Source organism: Felis catus, chromosome A2 (assembly GCF_018350175.1).
Source record: "Felis catus isolate Fca126 chromosome A2, F.catus_Fca126_mat1.0, whole genome shotgun sequence".
Classification (NCBI taxonomy): Eukaryota; Metazoa; Chordata; class Mammalia; order Carnivora; family Felidae; genus Felis; species Felis catus.
Window position 1 is genome coordinate 46,549,524 of NC_058369.1, and position 27,705 is coordinate 46,577,228.

The window sequence follows — 27,705 nt, forward strand, 5'->3', positions numbered from 1 at the left end:
AAAAAGACAGTTGGGGTCAACTGTTAAAATAGCAGAAGCAAGAGCAGTGTGGGTGGACATCTCCCTCTTAACCTTCTCATGGTCCAGTGAACCTCTTAATCTGTTATCTGGGCATTGATAGTCTCCTTTTTAGGGAAAATCCCTCTCAGAAGTAAGGGAGGAAGAGGGAGAGCAGTTGAGATGTAAATTAGTTCTCCCAGTCAGGTCAAAGCTTTGCTGGGACGGGAGATTTTAGCCAGTGTAATACGTCAAATGATCAGATATTAATACAGCACACCCACTTGTGTGAGGGCCACACAGAATCAAGAGAAGAGGCAGGAGGAATCGCTGAAACAGAAATGGAGCACATATACAGGTGAGGAGCAGATCCGTTATTTCGAAGTCAGTGGTGAAGTTTGAAAGTGCTCCTTCACTGTAGTTGAAGGATAAGTGCCAACTGACCCTGCAGGGGGACTTCTTAGCAAGTGGAGACAGCTGACACAGGACCATAAATCGGAGGGGTTTCCTGGTGAACAGAAGTAGAAAGTTTGGATATGTGAGGCAGTGTGGGGATTGAAACTGCTTTCCAGAGGTTTCTGCCCTGGTCATATAAGGAAGCTAAGGTCACTGTACAAAAATGGAAGTGATGTAACAAACTAAGACTAATGTAGTAATTCGTTGCATCAGTAAGTGTCCCCAAATGGGTGTGTTCATATGGCAGAGGCAGCAAGGACATTAGGGGAGCAGGGACCACTTCAAGCCAGTGAGCCCCAGAGGATGAGGCAGGATTGCAGCTCTGTTGTAGAATGGAAAGGATGGGCCCGAAAGCAGGGATAGAGAAGAGCATTTTCCGAGACGCCCCACAGGCCGAAGCAGTAGGGAAGGCCCAGGACACTATGAAGAGGTGGCCAGCAGTAGAGCTCCCCTCCGTGTGGTTCAGGGAGGGCTGTGTGGGACCTGACCCCGGTACAGGTCACCAGGGCACTGCATTTGAGGAGAATGCCCTTGGACCTCATCCTCCAGGTCAGCACTTCCAGAGCATGTTTCAGGTTGATAAATCTTAGGTGAGAAGGGGGTTCCATGATCCAGTCAGTGAGGGAGAGGCTGCATTAAACAAAATAAAAGGGTTTTTACTGTAGGATTTCTGAGACACTTTAACATGCACGATAAGGGTTATGAATCTCTAAGAAAGGGAAACAGTGTATCTGTGTTTCCTAAACTTACTGGCCCACATTTTAAGTATCACGTGGAATTAGTGTGGTAGAATATAGGTTGGGAAACTCTATTCCCAGTAGTGGGAAATGACTCAAGTTTTTCTGAGCAAAGACATGGTATATACAAAGAAGTATTCTTGGCAAAATGCCCTCAAGTAGTGGCATGTGATGTGGATTCAAGTGGGAGGGACTGGAGGCAGGTGGACCACTTAGGACCCCCAGCAGAGCTTGTGAGTAGGCGTGACAAGCCCGGGTCTTGGTCATAGTGTGGAAGCAGGAAGGAAGGGACTGATGCCACAGCTGTAAAGGAAACAGTAATGTGCGGTGGGTGTAGAGGCCAAGCCTTACACCAGAAAGCCATGGGGGCACCTTGCGCTGGGGCCTCTTCTCCAGGCCGAGAAGGCGTGACCGTCTTGACGGGGAGACGAGGGAGGCGATTCCAGCTCCACGTCTTCAATCCCACATGACTGGAAAAAGAACGAGGCAACGGACAGAAAGGAAGTCATGCGGAGACCTAGTTTTCAGGGTGAAAACGCACTTAAACTGTCGACTTACTAGGCTTGAGGTGACAAAGCAAGTCATTGATGTTAGCTGTGGCATTTGGAAATGTATGAGCAGAGTGACAAAGACTCATCAGTGCTGCAGAAGGGAAGAGGAAGCCACTTAAGAAGGAAATACAGAATAAACAAGTAAAGAAAAAGGGGAAAACTCAGTAGTTCAGAGGTGGTTGTCCTGTGTCGGCCGTCTGGTTGTTTTGTGTTTCTGGGCTTTAATCATTGCATGGTTCTCTCTTCTGTTACATACATCAGTTGGGGGAAAGACTTAAATTAGACAATTAATTGCCATTTCTAGTCACATTAGCTGAGTGGGGAGAGCTGAAATAACTAGCCTAAGTAACTGTTCAGAGTGAACCAAAAAAGGGAAGTGATCACGTGGAGTATGTAGGAGACCAAAGGGTGGCTTTGGGCAGAGAAGGTATGCTGGCCTGCAGGGGCTGGCAAAGCAGGACGAGGTGGTGTCCTGACAGCCAGGCACAGGGGCAGGAAGGGGGACACGGGGGGGCACTGGGAAAGGGGGGCTGCTGAGCCCTGTCATGTTGCAGGCGCTGGGATTAGGTGCTAAGGGCAGACAGACTGCTGCATGTGCCCTGGCAGAGTCCTGGAGACTGGGGCGGAGCTGCTACGGTGGGGAGGTGGGGCCGGAAGCCAGATGTCAGACTCCTTAAGCAGGGTCCGTCGGAGGTGGGGACACTGGTCTTGGACCAAGACTGAGAACCCTTATTTGCTGCTGAAGCAATAGAGGCAACCAGGGCAAAAGTTGTTAAGGGGCTTGAGTGGATTCAAGTGAAGTGAATTGCTCTGCTGAGCTGTTCAGAGCCCTGGCAGGTTTGAGGTCCTGGAATGTAAACCAGAGCATGGCCGTCCCCCACCCCGCCCTCCCCAAACCTCATCAACACAGATCATCCAGAGCCAGTGATACTCCCTCACCCTATGAAAGATCCTGTACTACCGACAGCTAGAATACTAGAAAAAAACAAAACTGGTAGACTGAATCTTTATCCTGTCTGAGAAAGCCTGACTTTCTCTTTGGGTGTGGGCTTTCGCTCTTATCTGATGGCTGAGAAGCTCACTTACACTGACCCACCAGATTAACTGGCAGAATTTCCCTAGTACCTACAGCCAAGGTAGCTAGGGCAGCAGAAGATGGTTTTACCGCATACATCTGAAAAGCTTTCTCTTCAGCCTTCTCTTGGTTCGAGTTTTTCTGTCAACATGTTGCTAGAGACAGCGTTCTAGGCTTGGGGTTTCTGTTCAAGGTGGGACTATAACAGAGTAGATCGACCTCCAGTTACAAATGTCAGGAAACCTAATCCATGCCAGTCTAAGCAAAGGAGAAAATGCATAGTTTCATGTGACTGAGAAAGGAAGATCCTAGCTTTAGGTGCAGCTGAATACCGTTGCCCAGGCAGTAGCCTCAGCATCCAGTTGCATCTTTTGGGTCTGCATTGATTGTACCCCGAGGCTCAGTGGTATGGCAAGATGGATGCCAGCAGCTTCAAAGCTTACTTTCTGTCAGGTTCAAGGTCGGAAGGAAAGAACAAAGTTGTCTTTTGCTGCAAAAGGTTCCATTGGGTATCATTGGTTCCATTTGGTCATGTGACTGTCCTTGAACCAATCCACATTGCCCAGGAAGTAGTATATTCCAATCAACTGGGATGGAGCCCTGCCCAGATTTCAAGGACTGATAGATGGAAAGGGACAGATCCCCAAAGGAAAATTATAAGTTATTCCCAGAAGAGGGGGCAGAGGTATACAATTCATCCTGAAGTCTCCCTTACTGTTTTTTTCTTCCAGAAAATTCTTATTTCCCCTATGAATTAGGAGTAATAAAAGACAAAAACCAACTGCTTCTCATTACACTGCAACCCTTATAATGCCTAGAATGTAACAGAAATTCAGAAAATGCTAATATTTATGCTGATCACAGGGTTCATAGATTGAGGTCACTTCTGTGTTTGACTAAGTCATATAAGAATGTTAGAAATGATTCATATCTCATTTCGAAAATCATAATTTCAGTATGTGTTAATTTTGTTTTTGTCATATACAAATGCCACTTGATTACTGTTGCTCCTGAAGTTATTTGACTACCACATAATTTGAAATATGCCTGAAAAGCAAAGTAATGATATGACTTAGATCTGCAAAATGGTTCTTGGCGTGTTTGGTGGGCACTTGGGTGCAAAAGGAAGCTTTGCTCGGGTATAGTTGCTAAAATACCTTGAGTGAAAATGGCCCTCAGCTGTCACAAAGTCTGAAGTTCGGCATGATCCATTCTTATGTGGCTGTTCCTGTCATTATTCTCAGGTCTGCAATAAAATCATCTTTCTGATGAGCTTTGTGGGCAACTGTGGAACATTCACCAGAGGCTACCGAGCCATGGTTCTGGATGTTGAGTTCCTTTACCATTTGTTATATCTGCTGATCTGCGCCATGGGGCTCTTCGTCCACGAGTTCTTCTACAGTTTGCTGGTGAGTTCCTGGTGTGGAAGGATCTTACATGTTGAGCACCAGGAGTGCCCTGTGACCTGTGTCTCATCACAGACCCCTCCTTTTAGTGGTGATTGGTATGTCTGGTCTCACAGGAGGTCACATGCCTCATTTTGGGGATCTGGAGAGGAAAGCTCCTCAGGGAGCAGGGCAGCTAGCAGGAGAGAGGGAGGTGTGGGATCATGGTGCACGTTGGACCTTTTACTTGTCAGTGGTAGACAGTGCCTACAGTCTGGATCAGGGGATGTTCCCTCCATTGTGTCTTTGTCTTTCTTTCTTGGACTCAGCCAGCACTTACTGAGGAGAATGTTGTTGAAACCGTCATCTTCTGATAATTCTCATGGGGTCCACTTCCCAGGGAGGACGTGTAGTGACAGAAAAAGAGTAGGAGCTATTTTCTAAGTCCCTAGATTCATGACATTGAGCTCAGTAGATTTATTGGTCCAGGAGACCTTTTCATTGGAAGTGATTTTGTTCCAATCTGAGCCAAGGGAATAATGTCTTGATAGTCCATAAAATGAGTTGGTTCGATCACCTTCCTTCCTCCTGACTAGGTTTTTAAATTATAGACCAAATATCTACTCAATCTCCTGTCATTAGAGGGAATCTATACCTGTAGAGTTATAGATAAGAAACCTTTGCCTATACCTACATCAAGTGACAGGAAGCATAAAATTGACCTATTTGCCAGCAAATCCATCCATAAAGCGACTGGACGTATTAAAATGTGAGTGCGGTTAAAAAATGATCAAAGCCTAAGTGTTGACTCAAAGTGAGGGACTTAATTTGCAAACAGCAGAACAAGGAAAAATCTGGGAGGTGTCCTCCGTGTGGTCTCTGGACTGGCTATTTAATTGCTCTGTGCCTCAGTTTCCCCATCCACAAAATGAAAACAAGCCGTCCCCCTCACAGGGCCGTCACAGGGATTATGTGCAACTGTGCACGTCAGGGCCTTAGAATAGCACTACCACACGAGAAATGCTTAGCAATTCTAGCTATTATTACTGTCTTTGTCATCGCTTACTTCCTCTGCCATCCAAAACACCATAAAGAATTCACCATTCAGGTCATCAGGATTAGCTCATTCCATTAGTGGTATATGTTGGCAGGCTGAGGGAAATGGATTCTTTTACCTCATTTTAAAATAGGTCTGGCTAGACTTTGAGGTTTTAGGCAAAGAGGTCTCTGGATGTACTTGTGATGGCCATTATGGGGCCTATTTTGGTCACTGTGTATCAGAAATCTTGAGAGCCCTGTGTATAGTTCTGAGCCTGTTGGTCTCCTGCAGCAATGTCCCTGGATGAACATCTGGTATTTGAGCCGGGAAGACCCAAGTCCTCCTGGGCAGGGAGGCCGAGTTCACGTACAGGTCTCTCTCGTCCCAACTGAGGGATCTCTCCCAAGAGACAGGCGATTCTACACTTTATGTCTCATTGGTTTCATTTCCTTCTCCATACATTCAAGTCCTCTCCTTTTGGTCATTTGCAGTGCCAGCCAGTGCTACGTGTGGGGATGTCGTGGTAACCCAAACCGATATCCTATCTTCCCTCACAGGCCTTACAGTCCAGAAAGTCATCGTTATAGCCATTTACTGAACATGTGCTGTGTGCTGTTTTCATATAGTCTCTCACAGCGACTGCGGAGGTAGATGGTATCTCCAAATTATAGATGGTGAAACCGAGGGTTGGCAAGGTTAAGTGACTTACCAAAGTCACCCAGGAAGTGCCACAGACCAGATAGCAACTTAGCTCTGTTGATTGCCCAGTCACTTCTGAAGCACAGCCCTGAACTGCCTTTCACTGGAGCTCGTGAAGAAGTCCCTGCTGCATGCATCTGTTATCTCCCAGTGCAGTCTGCATTCGTGCTGTCACATCTCTGATCTGTCACAGAGTAACCCCGAGCCTCAGGACACCTGAGCTCAGTTCCCTTGTAGAAAACGTACTAGCATCAAACTCGATTGTGGCTAGATGCCTCTCATATGTGCTTCTGGGCCTTGACTTGTCTGTGACCTCAGGTGACTTGTTACTTTTGGTGTCAAAAGTGGTATTTAACATGTTTATTGAGAATCACAGACAGAATACTGAAACCATTCAAGTTATTCCACAAGTAAGGCGAGTCGATGACAGAGAGGAACTGGAAAGAGACCTTCAGCAGGGAAAACCCATATGTCCCAGGGCTGTGAAAGCACCACGCCAGCAGGCCAGAAAGGCACAGTGGGAGGGTCGGACCCCCAGACTGGCTGAACCTTGTCTCGAGCCTGCATCCAGGCAAATCCGTAGAAAATATTAACACCCTGAGATGAAACTGTGTGAAGTTTGTAGATGGACAGGTAACAGAAGAAAAAATCTATATGGTCAGTAAACCTAGAAGATTGTTCATCCTCAACGCTAAACAAATACCTGCTAGTTAAAACAGCAATGAGATCCTGAGCTATGCCTCTGATGTATGGAAAGGTTCAGAGGCATGAGCATGCTCGGGTCTCATGTGGGTGTGCAACAGCAGGCACCGGCCTCTGACAGCATGGACTATGCAGTACCGCCTTTTGGGAACGCAATGGGGCGACATAGTCTGTTACAACATTTGGCCCAACAATTTCCTTTCTGGAAGTTCTCCAAAAAGAAATAACTGGACAAGTATGTATAGAGGCAAGTACAGAATGTGCATCACAGCATTGTTTTTAATGACATGCAATTTAAAACATCTTGACTGTTTTTTAAAAAAAAGGTAAATACTTCGGTTAAGTAAACTGTGGTTTTTCCATATACTGACATTCTAGGTGATTATTTTTGACGTGAAAATGTTTGTGATTGCTTGGTGAAAGAGCCTGACTGTATGCCACTATTACGGTATATTATATATATTACATTTTTTCTAATAAAGGCAGAAGGAGAGAACTTGAGTCGATGTCTATAGATGGTGGAGTTATTGGTGATTTTTGGTTTTCTGTGTCCTTTTCTCTGTTTTCAAAGTTTTCTTCATTAAACGGGTAATTCACTAATTAGAAGACAGTTTTTCCTGTATAAAGTAACGCATATCCATTGTTTCAAAGCCAGAAGTTATAGGTGAGTGAGGAAAAAAAAAATCACTTGTCGTTTCAAGAACTTGGTGGCTATATAATCTTAGAGTTCTTACCGCCCCCCCAAAACAAGTGTCATTTGTTGATTGTCTGAAGTTGCTCTCACTTGCTGCTTCATAGCGGCTTGTTGGAAAATATTTAACCAACGTTAATAGCAACATTAGCCTTTTGTACTCTTCAATTGATGAAACACCTCTTCCTTGCTTCCTTCCTTCCTTTTGACTATGCTCCTTTACCCAGTGTCCTTCACGCAGGTCTCAGGACACAGATTGGCGTTATGGAGGCAGAAGGGCTAATTGACCAGAAAATGAACTCAGATGTAAAGCTATAAATTGGAAGGGACTCAGAGATCAGCTATTTCATTCCGCTGATTTTACAGATGAGGAAACTGAGGTCCAGAGAGGTTACAGAGCTCCGCCAACATCTTGCTGCAAATTAAAAGCAGAGTGAGGATTGAAACCCTTGTCCCCTGACTCACTTGGCTGTGCAGTCATTCCCAAAAGCCAAGTGGAGGCAAAACCTTCAGAAAATGCAGTCGATGTCAGCACAGAGGCCAGATTAAAACTAGCCCCCAGGTCCAAGAATTAGCCCACAGAGTTCTCCTCCATGTCTCTTTATTCTTTCTCCAGCCAAATATCTGAAAAAACAACCCATCAGTCCCCCCATACCTAGAAGTACCTACAGGCCAACTTCTTGCACAGAGGAAGTCTCTTTGCAGAGGGCAAGCCTAGACTGAACCCACAGTGCACTTCAGGGGATCTCTGCCTCGCCCTGCTACTAGAGAAATGGGAAAGGTTTAGACTTCCTCTTGTATTACCACCACCAGTGATCCTGCCATGAGCTTTGGGACCTTGGCCTAGTCCCTTCATCAGGAAATTATAATTGCCATTTACCGTGAGGCACTCAGCACGTAAGGCTGGCCATACGGGATGTACCATACACAGTATATACATCACGTAGCTCTTGTTCACTACAACTCTCTGTCCTCCCGTCTGCACATGAGGAAACAGAGGCTCAGAGGGAAGGAGAAAGAACCTAGCCTGCTGTTGTGATGTCCTGTGGTTGAACTAAGATTTGCAGCTCTTAACTCCACAGTGCCCACTGCCTGCACTGCCCGGTTGGGTGTGGCCTTCTCCTTGAGGCTCTCAGCTCTGGGAGGACAAGGACCAGGGCTTGCCCACTCCCGCTTCCAGAGTGGCTGGCCCTTAGCAGAAGCTCAGTAACTACTCCATGAATGCACACTCATCACTTTCCTCTCCCTTGCTTGCTGAAACTCACTGGTACCACCCTGTATTTGTTCCCTCTACAAGCACCTCTAAACTGTCTGAGTAACTCTTGAAATTCCAACTGGTTCCCTCCTTCCTTTCCTATGCTTTTTTCCCTTATCTCAGTTTTCATTAAGACAGGCAAGTATGAAGTGTTAAGAAAACAGTAGAATGCTTCTGAGTTGTTAAAAGGGTAAATTCTCTATAAATCAAGTTGCCATTATGAGATATGTAATCTACATACATACATCTAATACAGAGGTTTCTTAAAACCATCGCATTGTCTTCTTTGTTTTTAAAGCTTTTTGATTTGGTATACAGAGAAGAGACTCTGCTTAATGTCATTAAAAGTGTCACTCGCAATGGCCGGTCCATCATCTTGACAGCAGTTCTGGCTTTGATCCTGGTTTACCTGTTCTCAATAGTGGGCTATCTTTTCTTCAAAGATGATTTTATCTTGGAAGTAGACAGGTTGCCCAATGAAACAGCTCTTCCAGGTGAGTTTGAGTCTTCTCATCTTTTTTTTAATGTTAAAAAAATATTTCTTAATTGTAAGTGAACTAAAAGAGAATGATGACTTTAGCAGTGTAGGTATCTCCCCAGCACTGAGAGCATGAATTCTGAATAGAGGGCTTAGTCGTCGCTTTATTCAAAGGGTGGTAGGATATATCGAATGCTGAGTGGGAGTGTCCAGAGCCTACACTTACTTTATTGCCTAAAGTCATATTTTAAACTAATAGGACTTATTCAAAAACAGTTTGACCATATATGTTGAAAGATAGGAGGGTGCATCCCTCTGGCTTGGTAAATCTACTTCTAGGAATTGATCCTTAAAGGAAAAGCCTTCTGCCTGTGCATGCAGAAATGATGTGTATGAAGGATGCTGACTCCATTGGGAAACTGGAAGCAGTCTAAACATCAAGTGTTTTATTAGACTGAAGTCCTCTGGGGTGGCTTGCCCTACAGTTAGGACACATCTTTATAATCCTTCAACGAAAAGCACCCACAAATATATGGGAAACTGCAGAATAATAACTATAATAGGATCCACGTATATATTTTTAAAAATTAAAAGCTCACATACGTCCTTTAAAATATGGAAGAATATACACCCCCCCCCCCCCGCAGTGGCTGTCTCTGGGGCTTGTTTACTATATACAAGTTTGACAATGTGTATTATTTTTATATAGAGCAAGAACAGTTTTGAGAATGAAATAAAATGATTATATACTTGAGTGAGTGATACCCAAGTCTTCCTTTGTGTCAATCACAATATTTTAACACCGTTAAGTGAAATGTTAACTGGTTTTTTATCAGGTAACCAGAGGCCCTGAGTCCAAGGAACAAAGTAGAATTATTATCACTGGCTGCGCCAGGCAGCCTTTTTCTAAATGCTGCATTCTTGGCATGTAATTCCAGCTTCCAAGTTGACACTGACTGAAATTTCCTGCCAACCATCTTAGGGTTCTGAACTAAACTGGTCTGGACCTTGGATTTCCGCTCATGCCTGCTGATGCTTTCCATGCAGACTTGGTGTAAATCTTGCTGGAGTCTGTACGCTCAGTAGTATTTGTCGAAGAGTTTCAGCTGTGTGTCTTTAAAGTTGGAGAGGTGCTATTTAAGTGCGATATTTCTAGTAAGCCTACAGGAATTGACATTTCTGGCTTCTTTCCCATCCAGATCACCAAATGAAAGTGTAAATTGCATCTCTGCCTTGAATTTATATGCAGGAATGTAGGGTGTTATTTATGTAAAGAATTGTTTAATCAGCCGTGAATTGGGGACTTCAAACATTTTAACCATATGCTGCCAGATTGTTCATCATAAAATTTCCTCTCTCTCCCAGAAGCCGGAGAGAGTTTGGCAAGCGAGTTCCTGTATTCTGACGTGTGTAGGGTGGAGACTGGGGAGAACTGTTCCTCTCCTGCACCCAAAGAAGGTAGGAACGTGTAGCCTTAAGCCCCGTGTTAGTGACAGGCCCCTCTTGAAGCTTAGATGGCGCACATGACATTGGAAGCAGATGGAAGCAGATTTACTCGTGAGAAGTAAGGCCAATAGCAAAGAGTAAAGACTGGGAGAGAGGAGGGAGATGAAAGGGAAGAAGGTCTAATACCTGCTTGATTGATTCAGCCACTATTTCCTGGGTGCCCTCTAGTTGCCAGGGACTGTGCTATACTCTAAGATACGCCAGTGTAGTGGGGTAGGCAGCGAGGCAGGCACCTTGCTGATGACAGGAGAGTATGCTAATGCTAGGAACAAGGGCAGAATACAGAAGAGAGGCACCCAGCCTAATACTGGAGTAAGAGAATCCCCAAGGAGGTGATAGCTAAACTAAAATGGTAAAATCTTGGACAGAGGAGGAGGAGTGAGTGTTCCAGTTAAAGGGAATAAGGTGTCCAAAGACTTTGAGGTAGAATATACCATGTTGAGGGATACAATGATCATGAGGAAGAGTAGTAGTAAGAAATGAAGCCAGATGGGTCATCAGTAGGCCAGATCATGAAGGATCTTACATGTTAGGCTAAGAAGGTTAAACTACATCCAAAGGATGAATGGAAGTTGTTGAAAGCCAGGAGTGATCTGTGTTTTTAGCAAGACCATTATCACTGCAACTGGAGAAAAGAACAAGATAGGCAGCAAGACATGGTTCCTTTTCCAAAAATGATGAAGAATGAATGGACAGCGTCCAATATAAAGTGATTTATCTAGAGGACCTGCTGTAAAACGTTGCTGGATTTAGCCAGTGAGGAGCTTGGGTCCTATGGGATTACCCTCAGCTGAGAGACAAGATGCTCCTGACTCAGAGTATTAAGCAACTTATCTAAGGTCAAACACCTGTTCTGAGCTGGGACTGGAGTTTAAAATCTGAGAAGGATAGGGAATATTATAGATTTAATATAGGGAAGGGCACTTGTGACTTGGCTTGAGAAACTAGCAGGGGTTGGTGATGAAAACAGAATTGCCCCCAGGTAACCTCAGATATTTGAAAGAAAGTATTTGATACCTGATTCCTTAGTTTTACTCTTTCTTGTTCCCATGTGTCTGTCAGCTGGCAAGATGGCATTCAGGAAAGACAGTGTCAAAATCATGGTACGTCTTTTCCCACATGCTGTAAATCTGTTGTTTCTTACCACATTCATAGAGCTGGTCCTCACAGAAGAGACGGAGCAAGACAAGGAGCACACGTGTGAGACACTTCTGATGTGCATTGTCACGGTGCTGAGTCACGGGCTGAGGAGCGGGGGCGGAGTAGGAGACGTGCTCAGGAAACCATCCAAAGAGGTAGCTGGATCCTGACGGGAAGGCAGAGGTGGGGGGAGGTGGCTGGATCCCGAAGGGAAGGCAGAGCTGGGTGGGGGTGGGGAGCAGCATGCAGAGAGCTTGCATGGAAACCGAAGACAGAGGCAGAGCTGGAGTAGTGATGAGGAGACGTGCAGGACTGGCCAGTTGAGGCTTCTCTCCCCTCCATCCATGGCCTTAGTATCAGGGTGCAGGGAAACCCTCTTTGTGGAAAGCCCGCCCACTCCATGTGCTGAAATGCTCATGCAGGGCTGGGTCTGGCCTGCCTGAGCACATCTCCCAGACACCTTAGATCCCAGGAAGCTGTTCTTGTGCACATGCCACACAACACTTGCAGAACCGACAGTCTGGGCAAAGGGCTTGAAAAGGGACACAGTTGTGACTTTTCAAGTTTGATGCCCAATTTAACTTGTGACAGAGCAGACCAATAGGGTGAGGGTGAGCCCTGAATGTCGGGCGCGTCGAGTCCTCCTCCTTCTGCCCTGAGCTCTGTGGGCCAGAGGACGGTGGGTCACGTTGCTGATGGCGACGCCTCTTTTCCAGGAGCCCCTCTTTGCTGCCAGAGTAATCTATGACCTCTTGTTCTTCTTCATGGTCATCATCATCGTCCTTAATCTGATTTTCGGGGTCATCATTGACACTTTTGCTGACCTGAGGAGTGAAAAGCAGAAGAAAGAGGAGATCTTAAAGACCACGTGCTTTATCTGTGGTGAGTGTGGCAGCCAGCCTCAGCAGGGAAGCGCGGGCTTTCTGTGGGAGAGGCGCTGCCCTCCTGCTCTAGCATCTCTGGCCTTGGCGTCGGGTGGACTTCGGTTCTGCCTCTGCCGGGCAGTGTTCGGAGTGCCCGTCAATTCCCTGTAGGGGTTGCCTGTGCCAGTTTGTTTTAAGGAACGAAGTGTGGGGTGGCGGGGATGTGATCGCACAGGATTGGAAATGAACATGGCTTATGGCCTTGTGTTTGTTGGGCTGCCGAGCATCTCCTGGTCCCGTCCTAAGTAACCAGAATGGAGATCTTCGTCCGGTTCCAGCCCGTGGATGTCTTCACTGCAGATGGTATCAGGCATTAAGTGAAAGAATATTCCTCTTAGAGTGTATGGTGAAGGTGTCAGGAGTCAGACCTGGGTTCTGATTAAGTTACTGCAACTTAGTAGTCATGTAATCATGGTATAGTCCCTTCAGTTCTCTGAACTTGAACTGCTCATCTGTGAAATGGATGCAATAATATGTACTTCTTTGCATTATTGTGGGGCTACGAGAGTCAGTTTATGTAACACAGCTAGTACAGAACCTGCACATTGTAGGTGCTCGATGATGAGCAGTAAACTGCAACAGAAGAGAGGTACAGGGGATACCCAAGAAACCATTGTCACTATAACTGCAGAAAAGTATATGTAAATGTAAACTAATCATGTAGGGATCTGGGAGCTGAGTAGTCATTTCAGGATTATTCATAATATAGTTACTGAATATATAAATTTCCTGTTGGTACAGATGCTCACAAAATGAGCATTTCCCATTTCAAAACTTAAATCTTTGCTTTTTGCCCCCTGAAAACCACTTAAAGCCTTTTGTTTTGAAATAATTCCAGATTTACAGAAAAGTGATTACAGCAGTACAAAAAATTTCTATACACTCATTAACCAGACTCCCCAAATAGTAATAATTTACCTAATCTGCTTTACTCATAGTTTTTCCGAAAAGTCAGAGATTGGCTGGCATGATGTATCTTTATCCCTAAATATTTCAATATATATTTCCTAAATAGTAAGCTGTATATATACACACAGACACACGCACACACACACACGCAGCATAGTTATCAAAATTAGGAAATTAACAAAGATACCATGTTATCACTCAATCTCCAGACCCTATTCAGATTTCACCCTTTATCCCAGAAATGTCCTGTACAGCAAATGAAAGCCCAGGTCACGTCATTGCATTCACTTGTCACGGCTCATTAGCCTCCATTGACATTTTTTAAGAGTTTGGTCATTTATTGTGTAGAATGTCCCTTGGTTTTGCTTTCTCTGATGTTTCCTCACAATAGAAGTGGGGTATGCATTTTTTTATAGGAACATCAAAGAAATCTGTTTTTTTTTTTCCTCAGTGCATCATTTCAGGAGGCATGAGATGCCCACTCATAACCAGTGACATGAACTCTGATCACTAGGTTAAGGTGATAATTGCCAGGTTTTTCCACTAAGTTAGGTTTTTATCTCTTTGTAATTAAGAAACATTTTATGGGGAGATACTTTGAGATCATGTAAATACCCCGCTATCCCTCAAATTAAACATTAATCCAGTAGCTTTAATGTCCACTAATGATTTCTGCTCGAGTCTTTTATTAGGGTGGCTCTCCAATGATGATTTTCTCATTTTACTATTTTTGCCTTTGTTAACTGGCTTGTTCTTTTAAGTAAAAACTCTCTCTTCTCATTATGTATGTATGCTATATATGTGTGAGTACTTTTGGATTTGTAACAACATGGATTCCTATATTTTTATTTATTCCAATGGATTATAATCCTTCAATATCATTATTTGCTTTAATAATCAGATTTCCCCAGATTTGTCCAGTGAGAGGCCCTTCAGTGTGGTTTCTGTTTTACCATGGCACCATAATTTTCTATGTACTTTCCTTACATTTTTAGTTCCATGAACTGTTCATTTCAAGCTTAACTTGTACTTCCCTGACCCAGCCCTGGTATCACCCATTTCTCCAAAAAGTCCTGGTTCTTTTTAGCAGAGAATGGTATTTGGAAGCTAAAATCTAGAAGGTCTGGGATCTAGGTGTGCTCATTCCTGCTGGAGTGCCACTGCCAGACCCCAGAAGGGTTATTAGGGTGCAGATGAGGAGTACACATGTAAATGCATACACCTGGGTGTTTGTATACACATACATATGTATCGACACACTTCTGTATCTATTTTATATACATATGAAAAAGGATGAGTTCATACCCATAGCTCTAATTCCAATTCAACGTTACGGTGTTTATCTTTCTCCCTTTCCATATTTGTGCTCTCTTCTTTGACAGTGAGAAATCTGGCTCCCATGATATACCACATAGTTCTTTGATCGATCCAAGAATATACAGAAACTAGTCTCACAATTGCTCACCCAGACCTCTGCAAAACAAACTTACCAGCTAGAGTTCAAAATGTGCTTAAAGTTCTTTTTGTCCTCATTCTGTCTCTTCAAAAACCTTTTAACATGTGTACATTTTGGCATCTCCCTGGGAGAAGGGACCTCACATTCACCAGTTGCCTGCTATGCATGAGCAGGTCACACCTGTGCTCATTTAAGCCTGAGCACTCCTAGAACGCAGACGGCAGTCCCCTGTTCCCTGATGGAGCAACTGAGGCATGTGGAGACTAAACAGTGACTGGTAAGGGGCAGAGGTGGGACTCAGACCGAAATCCATCTCTCTCACATCCTGTGTCTTTCCTGCTGTGATGTAAAAGGGAATGCATGTAGAAGGCCAACAGAATCCAACTCTTCACCAAGATGGGAGCTGGAACCACAGCCTCCTCTCTGGACAGTTCTCTCACAGATTTTTCTAGACCATGGCTGCTCACTTGGGGCCGGGGGCTTTCTGTCTCTCCTTAGGCTTGGAAAGAGACAAGTTTGACAACAAGACTGTCACCTTTGAAGAGCACATCAAGGAAGAACACAACATGTGGCACTATCTGTGCTTCATCGTGCTGGTGAAAGTGAAGGACTCTACAGAGTACACCGGGCCCGAGAGTTATGTGGCAGAAATGATCAAGGTGAGCAGGAAGCTCCTGGAGGCAGCTCGCGCTGGGGCCAGACAGCAGGTCCGTCCTCGCGGCTCACGGCCTGGTGCTGGGAGCCAGTGGGCAGGTCACACAGCAGGAAAATAACATCTCACGCTTAATGGGCTCTTATCATAGTTCAGGTATTAAACTCTAGAACTTTGTGCGTCCTCTCAAGTGAACTTCAGAAGCACCGGGCAGGTGGTATCATCTACACTTTAAAGGAGGAAACGGTGAGGCTCTAAGAGGTTCATGCACAGCCATCTAACTGGGGCTGGAGTTTTCACCTAGATCTAACTCTGTAGCCTGATTTCCCATCTCTGTGTACTCAGCCTCTTCTCTTCATTACGGCTGCTTTTCTGTTTTCTCCTTAAATAAGACCCGTCCCTAAGAGATAGCTTTTAAAAATGACCAGTCGTTGTAATTCAGCTTGGTTTGTTTGGCCTCGGCCTACCCTTTCTGGGAGATGCTTCACTAATCATCATAAAGGGATCATATGACAGAGGAACTGGAATCCCAAATTAATCTTGTTGCTGTTGGGGAGCGTGACCATCATGTCCTGGGAGGAGGGGGAGCCGCTGCAGTTTCCAGAGCACTCTTCTCAGTCAGGGCTTTGTGGAGGCACGAAACGTGTGCCATAAGAGTCCCAGGCCAGCTGTCCTTTCATACGTGTGGTTTCTGAACTTCGTTAAAACGTTCAGGGGCCTCGGTAAAGTGAGGAGGCATGATCTGTGAAGTCTGGGGAGCCTTTGTGATTTGCACTAGCTCACTTGGGGGAGAGGGAGCCGTTAGCTCTTAAGACTACACAGTTCGTTGACTCTCCTTCCAGTTGCCAAGGACTTAAGCACTCAGCCTGATAATGAGTTATCCTAAATGAACCCTTCTGTGTTTTTTATGCAGATGTGATTTTAAAGCTTTTTATCTAAAGAAATCTCAGGTGATGTGTGTTCGTATAAATATCATTGTAGGCAGCAGATGCAGCCAGGTTCGTTCTTTTCTTGCTGGCAGGTCAGCAGTCACATGGTAATAGTCTTGAAAACCCCCATTTGACACCAGCTCAAAGGACTCTGGGTTCTGGAAGGCTTTCTGGGGATACTGTGCCGTCTGTACCTTTGAGGTCCTTAAAGTCTAATGCCATGCTTCTGAAACTCAGTGTACATACAGATCATCTGAGACAGGTTTAGAGTTTTGATTGTGATTCAGCAGGCACTGTCAGGACTTGAGGTGGGGCAGCTCCAGCAAGCTACCAAGGGGTGCCCACGCTGCTGGTTGGCAGGTCATGCTTGGAGTAGTGAGAACCTAACTGAAGAGACAGAACAGATGCTGATTTGAGAAATGATCCTCTAAACTGGTGATGTGGGTGCTAAGGACAGGTATTCCGAATACTCTGTAAGCATTTAGCATTTTCTGGCTTGTAAAGTTCTTTCACATATTTTACTGTGTTTGTAATTAAAATTACCTTAAGTGGGGAACCAATCCGAGAGAACTTGGAGGTTCTCTCCAAGAGAAATCGATGAGGCTTGACAGAGGAGATGACTTTTAAGGGGTTTTGAAAGAGAGAGTCACCAATTAGCAGAGGTGGGGGAGGAGAAAAAAAAAAAAACATAGAGAATGAGAAAAAGATGCGAGTTCCAGAATGCGGTCAATAGATGTTCTCTCTTACAGATGAAAGCCACGCTCAGGGTTAGGTAGCTTGCCCAGAAGGAGGGAACCAGGGATCGGGGACGGGACCACAGCCACGCTAGACAGTAGACGAGGAGGGAGCCGGCAGCACTGGGCTGGCCTGGGACGGGACTGGTTTTTAAGGTTAGGAATTCTGATGGTCGCCAGTGCAGATTTCCCGTTAGGTCTCCAGGGTCAGGACACGTCAACTGAAAAAGTTCTCAGCGCCTTTCTTTTCCTGCAGTTGTTGATGTTGCCAAACGAAGACATTCTGTCAGCATGATGCTGACAGAGACTGGTCTGCATACACACACATAAGTCACTTCATTTGCATTAAGTCCTATAACACAGAGAGGAGAGTACCTCTAGTTTTTACCCTTTTCCGCATTCTTTTTTTCCCTCACTTTGTGTGCTTCTCTCAGAAGTGTTTGTGTCCTATCTTTAAATCTTTAGGGGCCAGTTTTAAAGTTTTCTGTTAATCCCCTTACTTTACAGTCAGAGAAGATTCTGGTGCACTTTTAGGTTTCTGTCTCAATCATGTAAAGGGGCCTTGTGAGCCGTCACCTGGTGAGGATTAAGTGCCGGAAGTCACCACCCAGCCTGCTCAGAGCCCACTGCTTGGCCATGCTTTGAAAAAATCCAGCATTCAGTGTGCTTTCCTCATCCACATCATTCTTAAATTGTACAAGAACTTCTTGTCAAAAGACCTAAAAATATGTAGCATCAAAAGATTGTTAACTCTGAAATGTCAGAGTTGCTGAGGAACCAGACGTTTTGTGCCCTTAGCGAGGGCTCAGGAAAGCGTTAGATCCACTGGCTGAAAGGCAGTGCCTTTTGCCGACGCCATTTTCAGTGGTGCCTAGTGTTAAGGTTGCACGCATCCCTGCTAGGGACTCCCCGGAGAACACTGGCCACAGGAGGTTGGGTCCTGGGAGTGTTCAGCTGGAAGTCCGTGGGAACTCAGAGCTGCGAGGGGCATGCCTACGTGGTGGACCCATTCAGTCATACCCTGCAGGGCAGCCACAGCCAGGAGAGGAGGTCCTCTGAACATTCCCCCTGAGGAGGCAGGCCTCCTGCCCTCCACCCAGGGAGGAAAAGCCAGGTGATCTCTCTGAGAAGCCACCTCTATTACTCCGGGATCAAGGAGAGAGAAGGGCAGCTTACCATGTCAGAGACGGAAGAAAGAGTCATCTGGCCGCTCACCTACTCTTTCACTTACCTCATGTCCCAAAAGATCTCAGTGAGACAGGCTCTTCTGGGACTTGGGTTTCTCAGGAAAACCACCTCTAGCCCACTGGCTGGAGGCCGGGGGTCTTTAGCTCTCCCTCAGCTCATGAATTAAGATCCCAGAGACTCATTAAGAACTGTGAAGTACCAGCTGCCTATAGACAACCCAGAAGCCTGGAGCAGAAGAGGCCCCAGGTGGTCAGTGTGGAGGGGGAGGAGCTTCACAGCTGCCCTGAAAACAGCTCCCTGCCGACAGGGGTGTCAGGGAGGGCGAATAGGTTTTCATCTCAAAAAACAAGGAAACACTGTGTTTCTTGCCATCTCAGGAGGGAAAGAAGGAGTGTGTGAAGATCACGGTAGAGGACTCAGCACCCACATGTTCACCCACAAATTAACTCTCGTCTGAACAGAAGAGAAGATTGTATATTCTCTTCTCTCTCCTTGCCCTCTCTCCTTTCAGTAGAGATGAGGCTATCCCTGGCAGAGCCAAGGCCAGGCTGACGCCTCCCATGAAGTCCTTCCTCCCTAAGCATTGGATTTGGAGGCAGAGAATCCAAGATGTGAGTTTTGACTCTGCTCCTTCCTAGCCATGTCGCTCCAGGAAGTCAGGGGACTTCCCTGACCTGAGTTACTGTCTGTAAGTGGGGTTAATACCACCTCACAGGTCCACTGGGTGGTGGGAATGAGATGAATGTGGGGAACCCGGGGGTGGATGACAGAAGGGCCAGATGGACGGACAGAGCAGTCAGCAGGGAAACAGAGTGCAGTGCTGACAGAGAGCTGACGCAAGCATCGCGTCCTACACTTCCACAACTGTGTAAGATGTCTTGGCTGTTGGCACACTGTTGCTTAGAAAAGTCAGAATGGGCATCCTGACTCCAAGAAGTTCCTCCCATGGAAAATTCCGGCTTCTTCATGGCTCTTAAATTTAACATCTTAAGTGCTGTTAAATGTTGAGATAGGACAAAGTTGACAGTAGCATTCGTTCTCCATCGAACTGGCCTCCATACTTGTGACTAAACACACAATCTGTGTGTCTAGAGGTGTCCTCCACTCACATTCACAGCCCAGGACCAGGGGTTCAGGTAACTTGGGGAGTGGCCCCTGAGTTCTGTATGTTGGGTTCTGTCACGACTGGACTTGGCTCCCTGGTGGATTCGTCCCTCGACTCCACACACGTGATGGGAGGTGGGCTGTAACCAGCGCCTCAGAGGGGAAGCAAGGCCTCCCCTGTGACTCTGTACGGATCGCCCAGTATCGCTCCTTCTGGAGATGCAGTCTCAGATTCGTTGACTCAGGCCCCAGACAGAGCTGTACTTTCAGAGAAATGTGACTACGGAATGACCTCACTCAGCCCTGGCAGTTCAAAGCAAGAGAAAAAACCTTGAGTTTCCTTCCTCTCCCCATAGGAACTTGATTTTTGTGCTACCATGTGGAGTTTTAGTGATAGCCTTTTATGATAAGCAGTTTTATGAGCCCTGAACTGCATTTAAATTTTCACAGTAATTTATGTCGCACACTTTTTAAATTTTTTTTTTTTTTTAAGGTTTAGTTATTTTTGAGAGAGAGCACTAGCCAGGGAAGGGCAGAGAAAGAGGGAGACACAGTCTCCAAAGCAGGCTCCAGGCTCTGAGCTGTCAGCACAGAGTCCGACGTAGGGCTCAAGCTCATGAACCTATGGGATCATGACCTCAGCCAAAGTCAGACGCTTAACCCACCGAGCCACTCAGGCGCTCCTGTAGCACACGCTCTTTTTCAGTAATTCAACATTCTTTGATTTGTATCCACTGCTGACTGAAATGAGAATTTGTTAGTCCATAGATAATGACACAGTCAGATATATTTAACCTGGATAAGTGGTAAATTAGTTGTATCTTTGCCTGAAGGAATTTAAATACTGCACATTGGGCATGTCGTACATAAAAGATTACATATATGATTCCCAGCAAAGATGCAGCAGCCCAATTTTCTGTGACAGTCAACCTCAGGAGAAAAGCCAGTGCTTACTTTGTTAAGCAGAATAAGTTATTCCCGAAAGTTAGAAACTCCAGGAATATTAAGAAGGAAGATTGGTAAAGACCAAACTATAACTTAAACTATACAAGTACAGATTTTATTAATGAAATCTAGATTTCCCCTCTGTACTTGGAATTCTACCTTCAAAAATAAGTTCTACTTTCAGAGTTGTGTTTTTGAGTGAATTGCAGGGTGATAAGAGAGAATGCTATGGGTCTGATTTCAACATCCCCTGCTACCTGGAGCTGCTCCTGACCCTTCTCTTCTCCCATATGGCATGTTAACTGACCACCGGGCCAGCTGGGGAGAACCTTCTCCTACCACAGCCTGAGTGTCCTGAGAAAGGCTGCTTCCAGAGGAGTGGACTCTGCTGTGCTCTGCCGTAACAAGGCAGACTGGATAATAACTCTGATAACAGGCCATGTTTAATCATTACGTACTGAAATAAATGCTTTGCACACATGATCCCAATTACTCCCCATAACAGCATTGTAGATAGCACCATTACCATTTTACAGATGGGAAACTGGGGCCCAGAAAGGTTGAGCAGCTTCTGCAGGGTCACCCTGCTAGGAAGGGCTGGTGCTGACAGAACCCACCCTGGGGCTGTCCTGACCTGTGCATATACAGTGTGGTTTCCCTCTGCGTTGACACGCAGCCCTCAGTGTCAAGGACCTGCAGCTGTTGGTCAGGCTGAATCTGGTTTTCCTGCCTTGGACTGGCTCATCCCCCAAGGGCCTCCTTCCATCCGGGTGGTGCTGAATTAGCCACCTTCAAAAGAGGCAAGGCCCAGCAAAGGCCCCACTGGGGGTAGGGAGAAGGGTGAGGAAGACTGACCCCCTGGGTGGTGCTGAGTGGCTAACGCATAAATCAATGAGATAGAAGCTCTGTGCAGTAGATGAGTGTTAATTCCCTGAGCTGCCATCAGCACAGCTAGTTAGGGAACCCCCTTGAGTCGAATACTACAGGGGTTATAGGAATGACGGGAGTTCAGGAAAGGCAGAGCCAACTCTTGCGAAGGGTGTATCCCAAATTACGTGTTAATTCTAACTCGGTAAAATCTGATGAACCTCCTTACCCTCACCTGAGCCTGGAACAGGGAATGCTCGTTCCTTTCGTGGCCATTATTTGAGGGGGGAGAGGTGTCTAAGGTAAGGGGAAGGAAAATTCACCAGAACCATAGACAGACGGGCTTCCACACCCGAGTGACTCATCTGAATGGTTAGAACTCCCTGATAATTAGAGTGTCTGATCCATCATCCTTTAAGCCTGGTGCTGACTTTTTCTCATAGTGAGAACAGACCACGCTCTCCCTCCCTCCCTCCCTCTTCCTCTCTCTCTGTCTTCCTCCCTCCCTTCCCCACGCATGCTCTCACACACTATTCCACTAGAGATTTCTCAATTTGTTCCAGCTTGTATTAATTCACTTGACCTCTTCAGAAACTAGTTGTATGGGGATATAAAAGCAAAGAAACAATCTTCTAAATCAAAAGTAGTGTCATGGCAGCTGGTGAAATGCTGTTAGAAAATAGTGCCTTCTTTCATATAAGAGGAGAGAGTCCAGGAGCCTCCATTCCTGGAAAATGCTTTGCTGAAAGCCCTTTTCAATTTGCATCAAAAAACTATGTAGAAGGTGGCTCAGTCAGTTAAGCATCCGACCCTTGATTTAGTCTCAGGTCATATGTCATGATTCATGAGATCAAGATCCGTGTGGAACAACATGCTGACCGCACAGAGCCTGCTTGGGATTCTTTCTCTCCCTCTGCCCCTTCCCCACTCGTTCCCACGATCACATGCTCTGTCTGTTCTTCTCTCTCAAAATAAAGAAATAAACTCTTGAAAAAACATGTAAGAGGGAGATGTTTTTGCTAGAAAATACCTCCAGTTAAATTTTCCAAGCAAAGAAATTCTCTTAGCAAATAAAGCACTACTAAACATCGATGAGGAAATACTGTAAGAAGATTCAAAGCCATAGGGCATCTGGCCTTAGCAGATCATGTTGATCTGTATTAGCTAAGAAGACACAGGAAGCAAGCACGTCAGAAAGCAGTGTGTTAACAAGGGCAAAAGATCAGAATAGGAACTGAATTACCTACATGTCACCGACTTCTTTTAAGAGGGGAAATGACCCAAGTCTTGCACCTTTCTTGACCCAAGAGAGAGCCTTGGTGCCAGAAAATATGCAGGCGGGCACTTGGCGAAGTGAGGGCAGCAGCTTTCTGCCCGAGGAGCTCTGTGAAGGGACGAAAGGAAATAACTCGGGACAGAAATGGAAACCAGGAATTACTTGTGTTTCATAATCAGATAAGAGCGAGTCCGTCTGCAAGGAGGGAATGCTGGTAGTGGTCTTGTGAGCAGAAAAGTGAACGTAAACGTCAACCCAAAGGGTCTCAGCTCAAGGCAATGAGAAATGGGGAGTCCCTAGTAGCCAGGACTGAGAGTACAGTGCCAGAAGAGGTCAGCAGGCTGTGCACCCACCTCCCCACAACCACCTGCCTCATCGCGTGCCAGGCGGGCATGTCCTGGCTGGTGATTGAGTGACATGGAAACCCTGTGCTTTTGTGCAGATGTGCAGTAGTGGATTCCGACTTTTTTTTTTAATTTTTTTTTTTAACGTTTATTTATTTTTGAGACAGAGAGAGACAGAGCCTGAACAAGGGAGGGTCAGAGAGAGAGGGAGACACAGAATCGGAAACAGGCTCCAGGCTCTGAGTGGTTAGCACAGAGCCTGATGCGGGGCTCGAACTCACGGACCGCGAGATCATGACCTGAGCCGAAGTTGGACACTTAACCGACTGAGACACCCAGGCGCCCCGGATTCCGACTTTTATTCTGGGATTCCGGTGAGGTTGCTGAGAGGAAGAGAGTGCCTTCATCAGTTCCGGGGACAGACATTTCAGCGCTGGTAGTGCTACATCGTCAGCTTCCCTGTCTAACCTGGGGGGCCACAAGCCTTGATTAAATGTCCCTCAGGCTCCGAAAGCCCTTCGCCGTGGTTGTGGATACAGCCCGTGCTGTGCTCCAGTACAATTCCCAGAATGCTTTCTGAAGTTAGCTGACACCATGGCAGAGCGCGAGAATATTAGAGCAAGGGAGAAGTGGAGAGGGATTTGGCACTTGCCATTCGGTGGCTGGAAACAGCGTGTCAGCAGCACCGGACTCGCCTCCCAACCAGCCAGACATGCTCGCGCCCCACCCTCTGCACTTGAGCTTGGGTTTCTGTCCGTGGCGGCTGCACAGAGCAGTTGCTGAGCTATGATTCCCCGCCCAGGCTTATCACACGCTCTGCCCTCTAGTCTAGAGGCTAACAAGTCACCCCTTGCCCTGCTGTGCACTTCACAGGTGCGTGCTTCTTCTTACGAAGCACTTGGCATTGGGACCCTTGGTCTGCACTGACCTCCCAGCTCTCTCTGAATTTTCCACACTCTGACCTTCATAGAGGGTGTGCAAGGCACCATTGGTAAGAATGAGTGGAACAGAGCCATAATCGGAAAGGATTATCTATGCTCACTTAGAGCCTGTGCAGAATCTGAGAGAGGTACGTAGCAACTGTTGGATCATTCAGCTGAGGACTGCCTCCACCACTGGTGACAGTCTCCCCATTGTGAGCTAGTCCAGGGATGTATGTAGGAATTGATGTGTCTGTACACGCTTGTATTTGTATATACATATTTACTCACATATTTCCCCCAACTCAGCAGACATGGGAAGTACAAAAACGTATTTTCCTCCCCTCCACATACTGGAGCTGCCTCCTGCTCTTTCCCCCAGTACAGCGCCCACCGAGCTGCCTTCCTTGCCCCCTGCAGTCTCAGACACCCTCACTGCACTTAGAGTGCCGTTTTCCCCTGAATCTAAAGACTGACTGTACCTGATACAGCTTACCTGACCGTGAAATTACAGTATGTAATGCATATAACACAGAAAATAATATAGACTGTTTATTGGTAAGGCTTCTGGGCAACAGTAGGCTAATTGTTAAGTTTTGGGTGAGTCAGAAATCATATGCAGATTCTCACCTGTGGGAGTCAGCACCCTTAAATCCCTGGGATGTTCAAGCGTCAACTGTACATACGTTTAGGATTCTTTAAGATATCCCTTCATAATGAAGCCGGCTAACAAGTCACTAAGGAATGTGAGAATGAAGAGTTATTAGTATTTAGGTACAGTCCTATGTATGTGCACATTACACAAGTGGACAAGGCTCTCAGTTTCTCCTTTCACACACCCACTTCTTCTCAGGGCCTTGGTGTGACCCCCATATAAAGTGAGAAAGTTGAATCAGGGTCTCTTAGGCCGTCTTTAGCATTGTAATTCAGCGAAGCAACTTGCAAAGCAGTGGTAGGAGTCCGTGAACTACTAAAGAGGGTCTCTGTCTAGAGCAGGGATGAGGGTGTCAGGAGGGAGAGAGGACGCCTGTGTGAACAAGCCGGTAAATCTTTGGGGTCAGGGTGCCCGGGTCAGGTCAGTAAAATGAGGGATTTGGAAAGGACTGAGGAATTTAGAGAGCCTGCACACAGCTGGTGATCTCTTTCACTCTTAAGAGCTGGAGCTCTGTGGCACATTTCCTCCAAGCCACTCCCACGTCAGTAACAGTGCCAGTGACTTGCCCCTCAGCTCTCACTGGAGTCGTATCAATGGTGAGAGAGATGACATTTTTCTCTTTTCTGGGAGTCTATCTAGGCAGGGCTGACCTTAAGGAAAACCATTTCAGGCAAGAGTTTGACAACATGTAGACCTATAGGATGACTAACACTGTTCGAAGGAACATTGTTGTATATGAAGCAGCTTACATACAACAACCTTACAATAGTGAGGTTTATGAGTGTATACGTATGTGTATGTATATTCAAAAATCCCAAGTATTTTTTCCTGAAACAACAGCAAAGAAATTCGGAAAGCTGTTTAAGTAGACTTCTGGAAAAAGTCATGGAATCCAGAAAAGAATACAGGAAAAAAACAATAAAAATTGCTAAAATCCCATACATAACCTCTGGGAATGTTCTGCTAGATTTCATAGCTAACTGAGCTAACTCTGGGGAAGCTGCCGGGGCAAAGGGTCATGAACCAGCTTGACCAGGGGCAGGTTACCCTAAGTGTTCTCTATTAGGAACCTCCAGTGGGTCAGCCATGCCTTGTCCGACACCGTCTGCCAGCCCCACCTTTCTCTTCTGTGTGGCCCCTGGCTTCCTCACTTGGAGTGATAAGCATTGCTTTCTCAGAGTCTCAGTGGGGGCCCAGAAATCGCTTCACCTGAGGGCCTACAATGACTTAAACCAGTGATTCTGCAGCTGGCTTTTCTTAGGGATTTCATCAGAAATGGGTGCGGTTCTCTATGCTGGCGAGGGCCTGTCTTTGTTACACTGTATCATCCAAGAACAACTATTAACCGAGTCTGGGAAGGGTAAGTGGTCACTCCAGCCCAGCTGAAGATTATATAATGTGGCCTGCTTTGGTAATGTCATTCAGAGCTCAAGAACAGAACCACTCTGACACCTAAAGTTGGGAGTCGTGTGGGTAACCTTCATATGGCTGCATTGCCAAAAGAGAAATTCTGTATCTCTAAAATGGAATGCCATAGAAAAGAAGGAACCTGACACGGAGTCACTACACCTGGAGTCAAAATGTGGATTGCAGGGTTGACTCCACACTAGTTTTGAGACCTTAGGCTGATGACACCGATTTAGAATACTTTTGCATAATGCTTTCCAGCTTATGGGACACTTTGTCACATCCATTTGATCCTTACACGGTAACTCTGTGGGGGTAGCCCATGATCTCTTTCTCAAAACACAGAAACGGAGACCCAGGTTGGTTAACCAACCCATTCACTGGTGCACTGTCTATAACACACTGCGGCACTGTGACTTCAAGTCCTGAGCTTTTGATTCAGGCTATGACTCTTCCTGATGACAAACTCATGTCACAGGCTGTTGTAGAAACACACCTGTGAAATGCAGGGATACCGTAAGTGGTTTGAGTTCACTGTACTTTGGGAACAGAGGGAAGTGTGGATCCTTGAAATAGGGACTGGCCAACAAATTCCAGGTGTGGGATCTATTGTTTTTAATAGACTTTATTTTTTACAGCACTTTTAGGTTTACATAAAAACAGAGCAGAAAGCACAGAGTTCCTGTACACTCCCCCCTCCCTGCCTCACTCCCACCCAGTTTCTCCTGTTATTAACATGTTGCATTACTGTGGTATGTTTGTTTCCACTGATGAACCAAGATGACACATTATTATTAGACACAGACCAGAATTTACATTAGGATTCACTCTTGGTGTTGTACCTTCTATAGGTTTTGACACATGTATAATGCCATGTATCCACCATTACAGCAGCAAACAGAATAGCTTCACTGCTCTAAAAACCCTCTGTGCTCCCCCTATTTATTCATCCCTCCCTCTCCCCAACCCCATGATCTTTTTATCATGTCCATACCTGGGATCCATTTTTTAGTTTAGTTTTTTCTGAATGTATAATAATTGCTATAAATAGCTTTTAGAGTCACTGAGCATAGAGATCATTATCACCGTTGTTCACCGAAAGCAACAGATTTGGGGTTCTATTTTTTGCTGTGATCTTAAAAAAATGAGCTCTACGGATTATTTTAGTCCCGTTCAGTAAAAAATAATCACCCCTCCCTACAAAAGGGGCAAGTGATTTAAGGTTTATTAAGTGTCCTATATTCCTGCTTTTGGAAAGTTAAAGGATGATCTTCAGTCCTCCCCTGCCTCCTCTGCGCTCTCATCCCGGGTGTCCCTAGGCATTCTGGGAAACCCTGGTGTGTCCTCCTGCTTGGTAAGCTGAGTAGAAACACACTTGCTGTCTGATCGAAAGGACAGTGTTTACCTTCTTTGATCTCCTCAGAAGGGACTATGAAGGAAAGAGAAGCCCCAGGTCTCTTTGTCCGTCATGCCCCCACCAAAAAATGTCAAGTCTCCCATCAGGCTATAAAAGAATAAAGGATTCAACAGTAAATGTTCCATTGTTTACGTGGTAAACTAAACAAGACTACCTGAGCAGACTTTCTCTGAGGAAGGTGACTGATTACCTCAGTAGTCTTTCTTAGAACAGCCTCTTCAGTTGAACCTAGGAAGAAGGAAAAAAAAAAAAAACCTCTTCTCAGAAT

The 27,705-nt window shown here is 45.8% G+C and overlaps 1 protein-coding gene and 1 long non-coding RNA gene across 24 annotated transcripts in view; one reads left to right on the forward strand and one right to left on the reverse strand.

The window, feature by feature from the left end:
• Window positions 1-27,705, forward strand: part of ITPR1 (inositol 1,4,5-trisphosphate receptor type 1) — a 326,193-nt gene that overhangs the window by 284,161 nt on the left and 14,327 nt on the right. For all 7 annotated transcript variants that reach the window (XM_045051892.1, XM_023249983.2, XM_011280170.3 and 4 more), the window contains 6 exons: window positions 4,061-4,225; window positions 8,886-9,081; window positions 10,431-10,523; window positions 11,727-11,866; window positions 12,428-12,593; window positions 15,498-15,658. In XM_045051892.1, coding sequence (XP_044907827.1) covers window positions 4,061-4,225; window positions 8,886-9,081; window positions 10,431-10,523; window positions 11,727-11,866; window positions 12,428-12,593; window positions 15,498-15,658 — 921 coding nt within the window. The remainder of the gene's footprint in view (window positions 1-4,060; window positions 4,226-8,885; window positions 9,082-10,430; window positions 10,524-11,726; window positions 11,867-12,427; window positions 12,594-15,497; window positions 15,659-27,705) is intronic.
• LOC111559447 overlaps window positions 1-27,705 on the reverse strand; it is a 145,191-nt gene that overhangs the window by 1,108 nt on the left and 116,378 nt on the right. For 7 of the 17 annotated variants that reach the window (XR_006593940.1, XR_006593943.1, XR_006593938.1 and 4 more), the window contains one exon: window positions 24,718-27,665. This is a non-coding gene — a long non-coding RNA (uncharacterized LOC111559447). Of the gene's footprint in view, window positions 1-11,588; window positions 13,208-24,588; window positions 24,696-24,716; window positions 27,666-27,705 lie in introns of those variants that run through there. The other 10 variants (XR_006593942.1, XR_006593944.1, XR_006593939.1 and 7 more) reach the window with 7 other exon arrangements.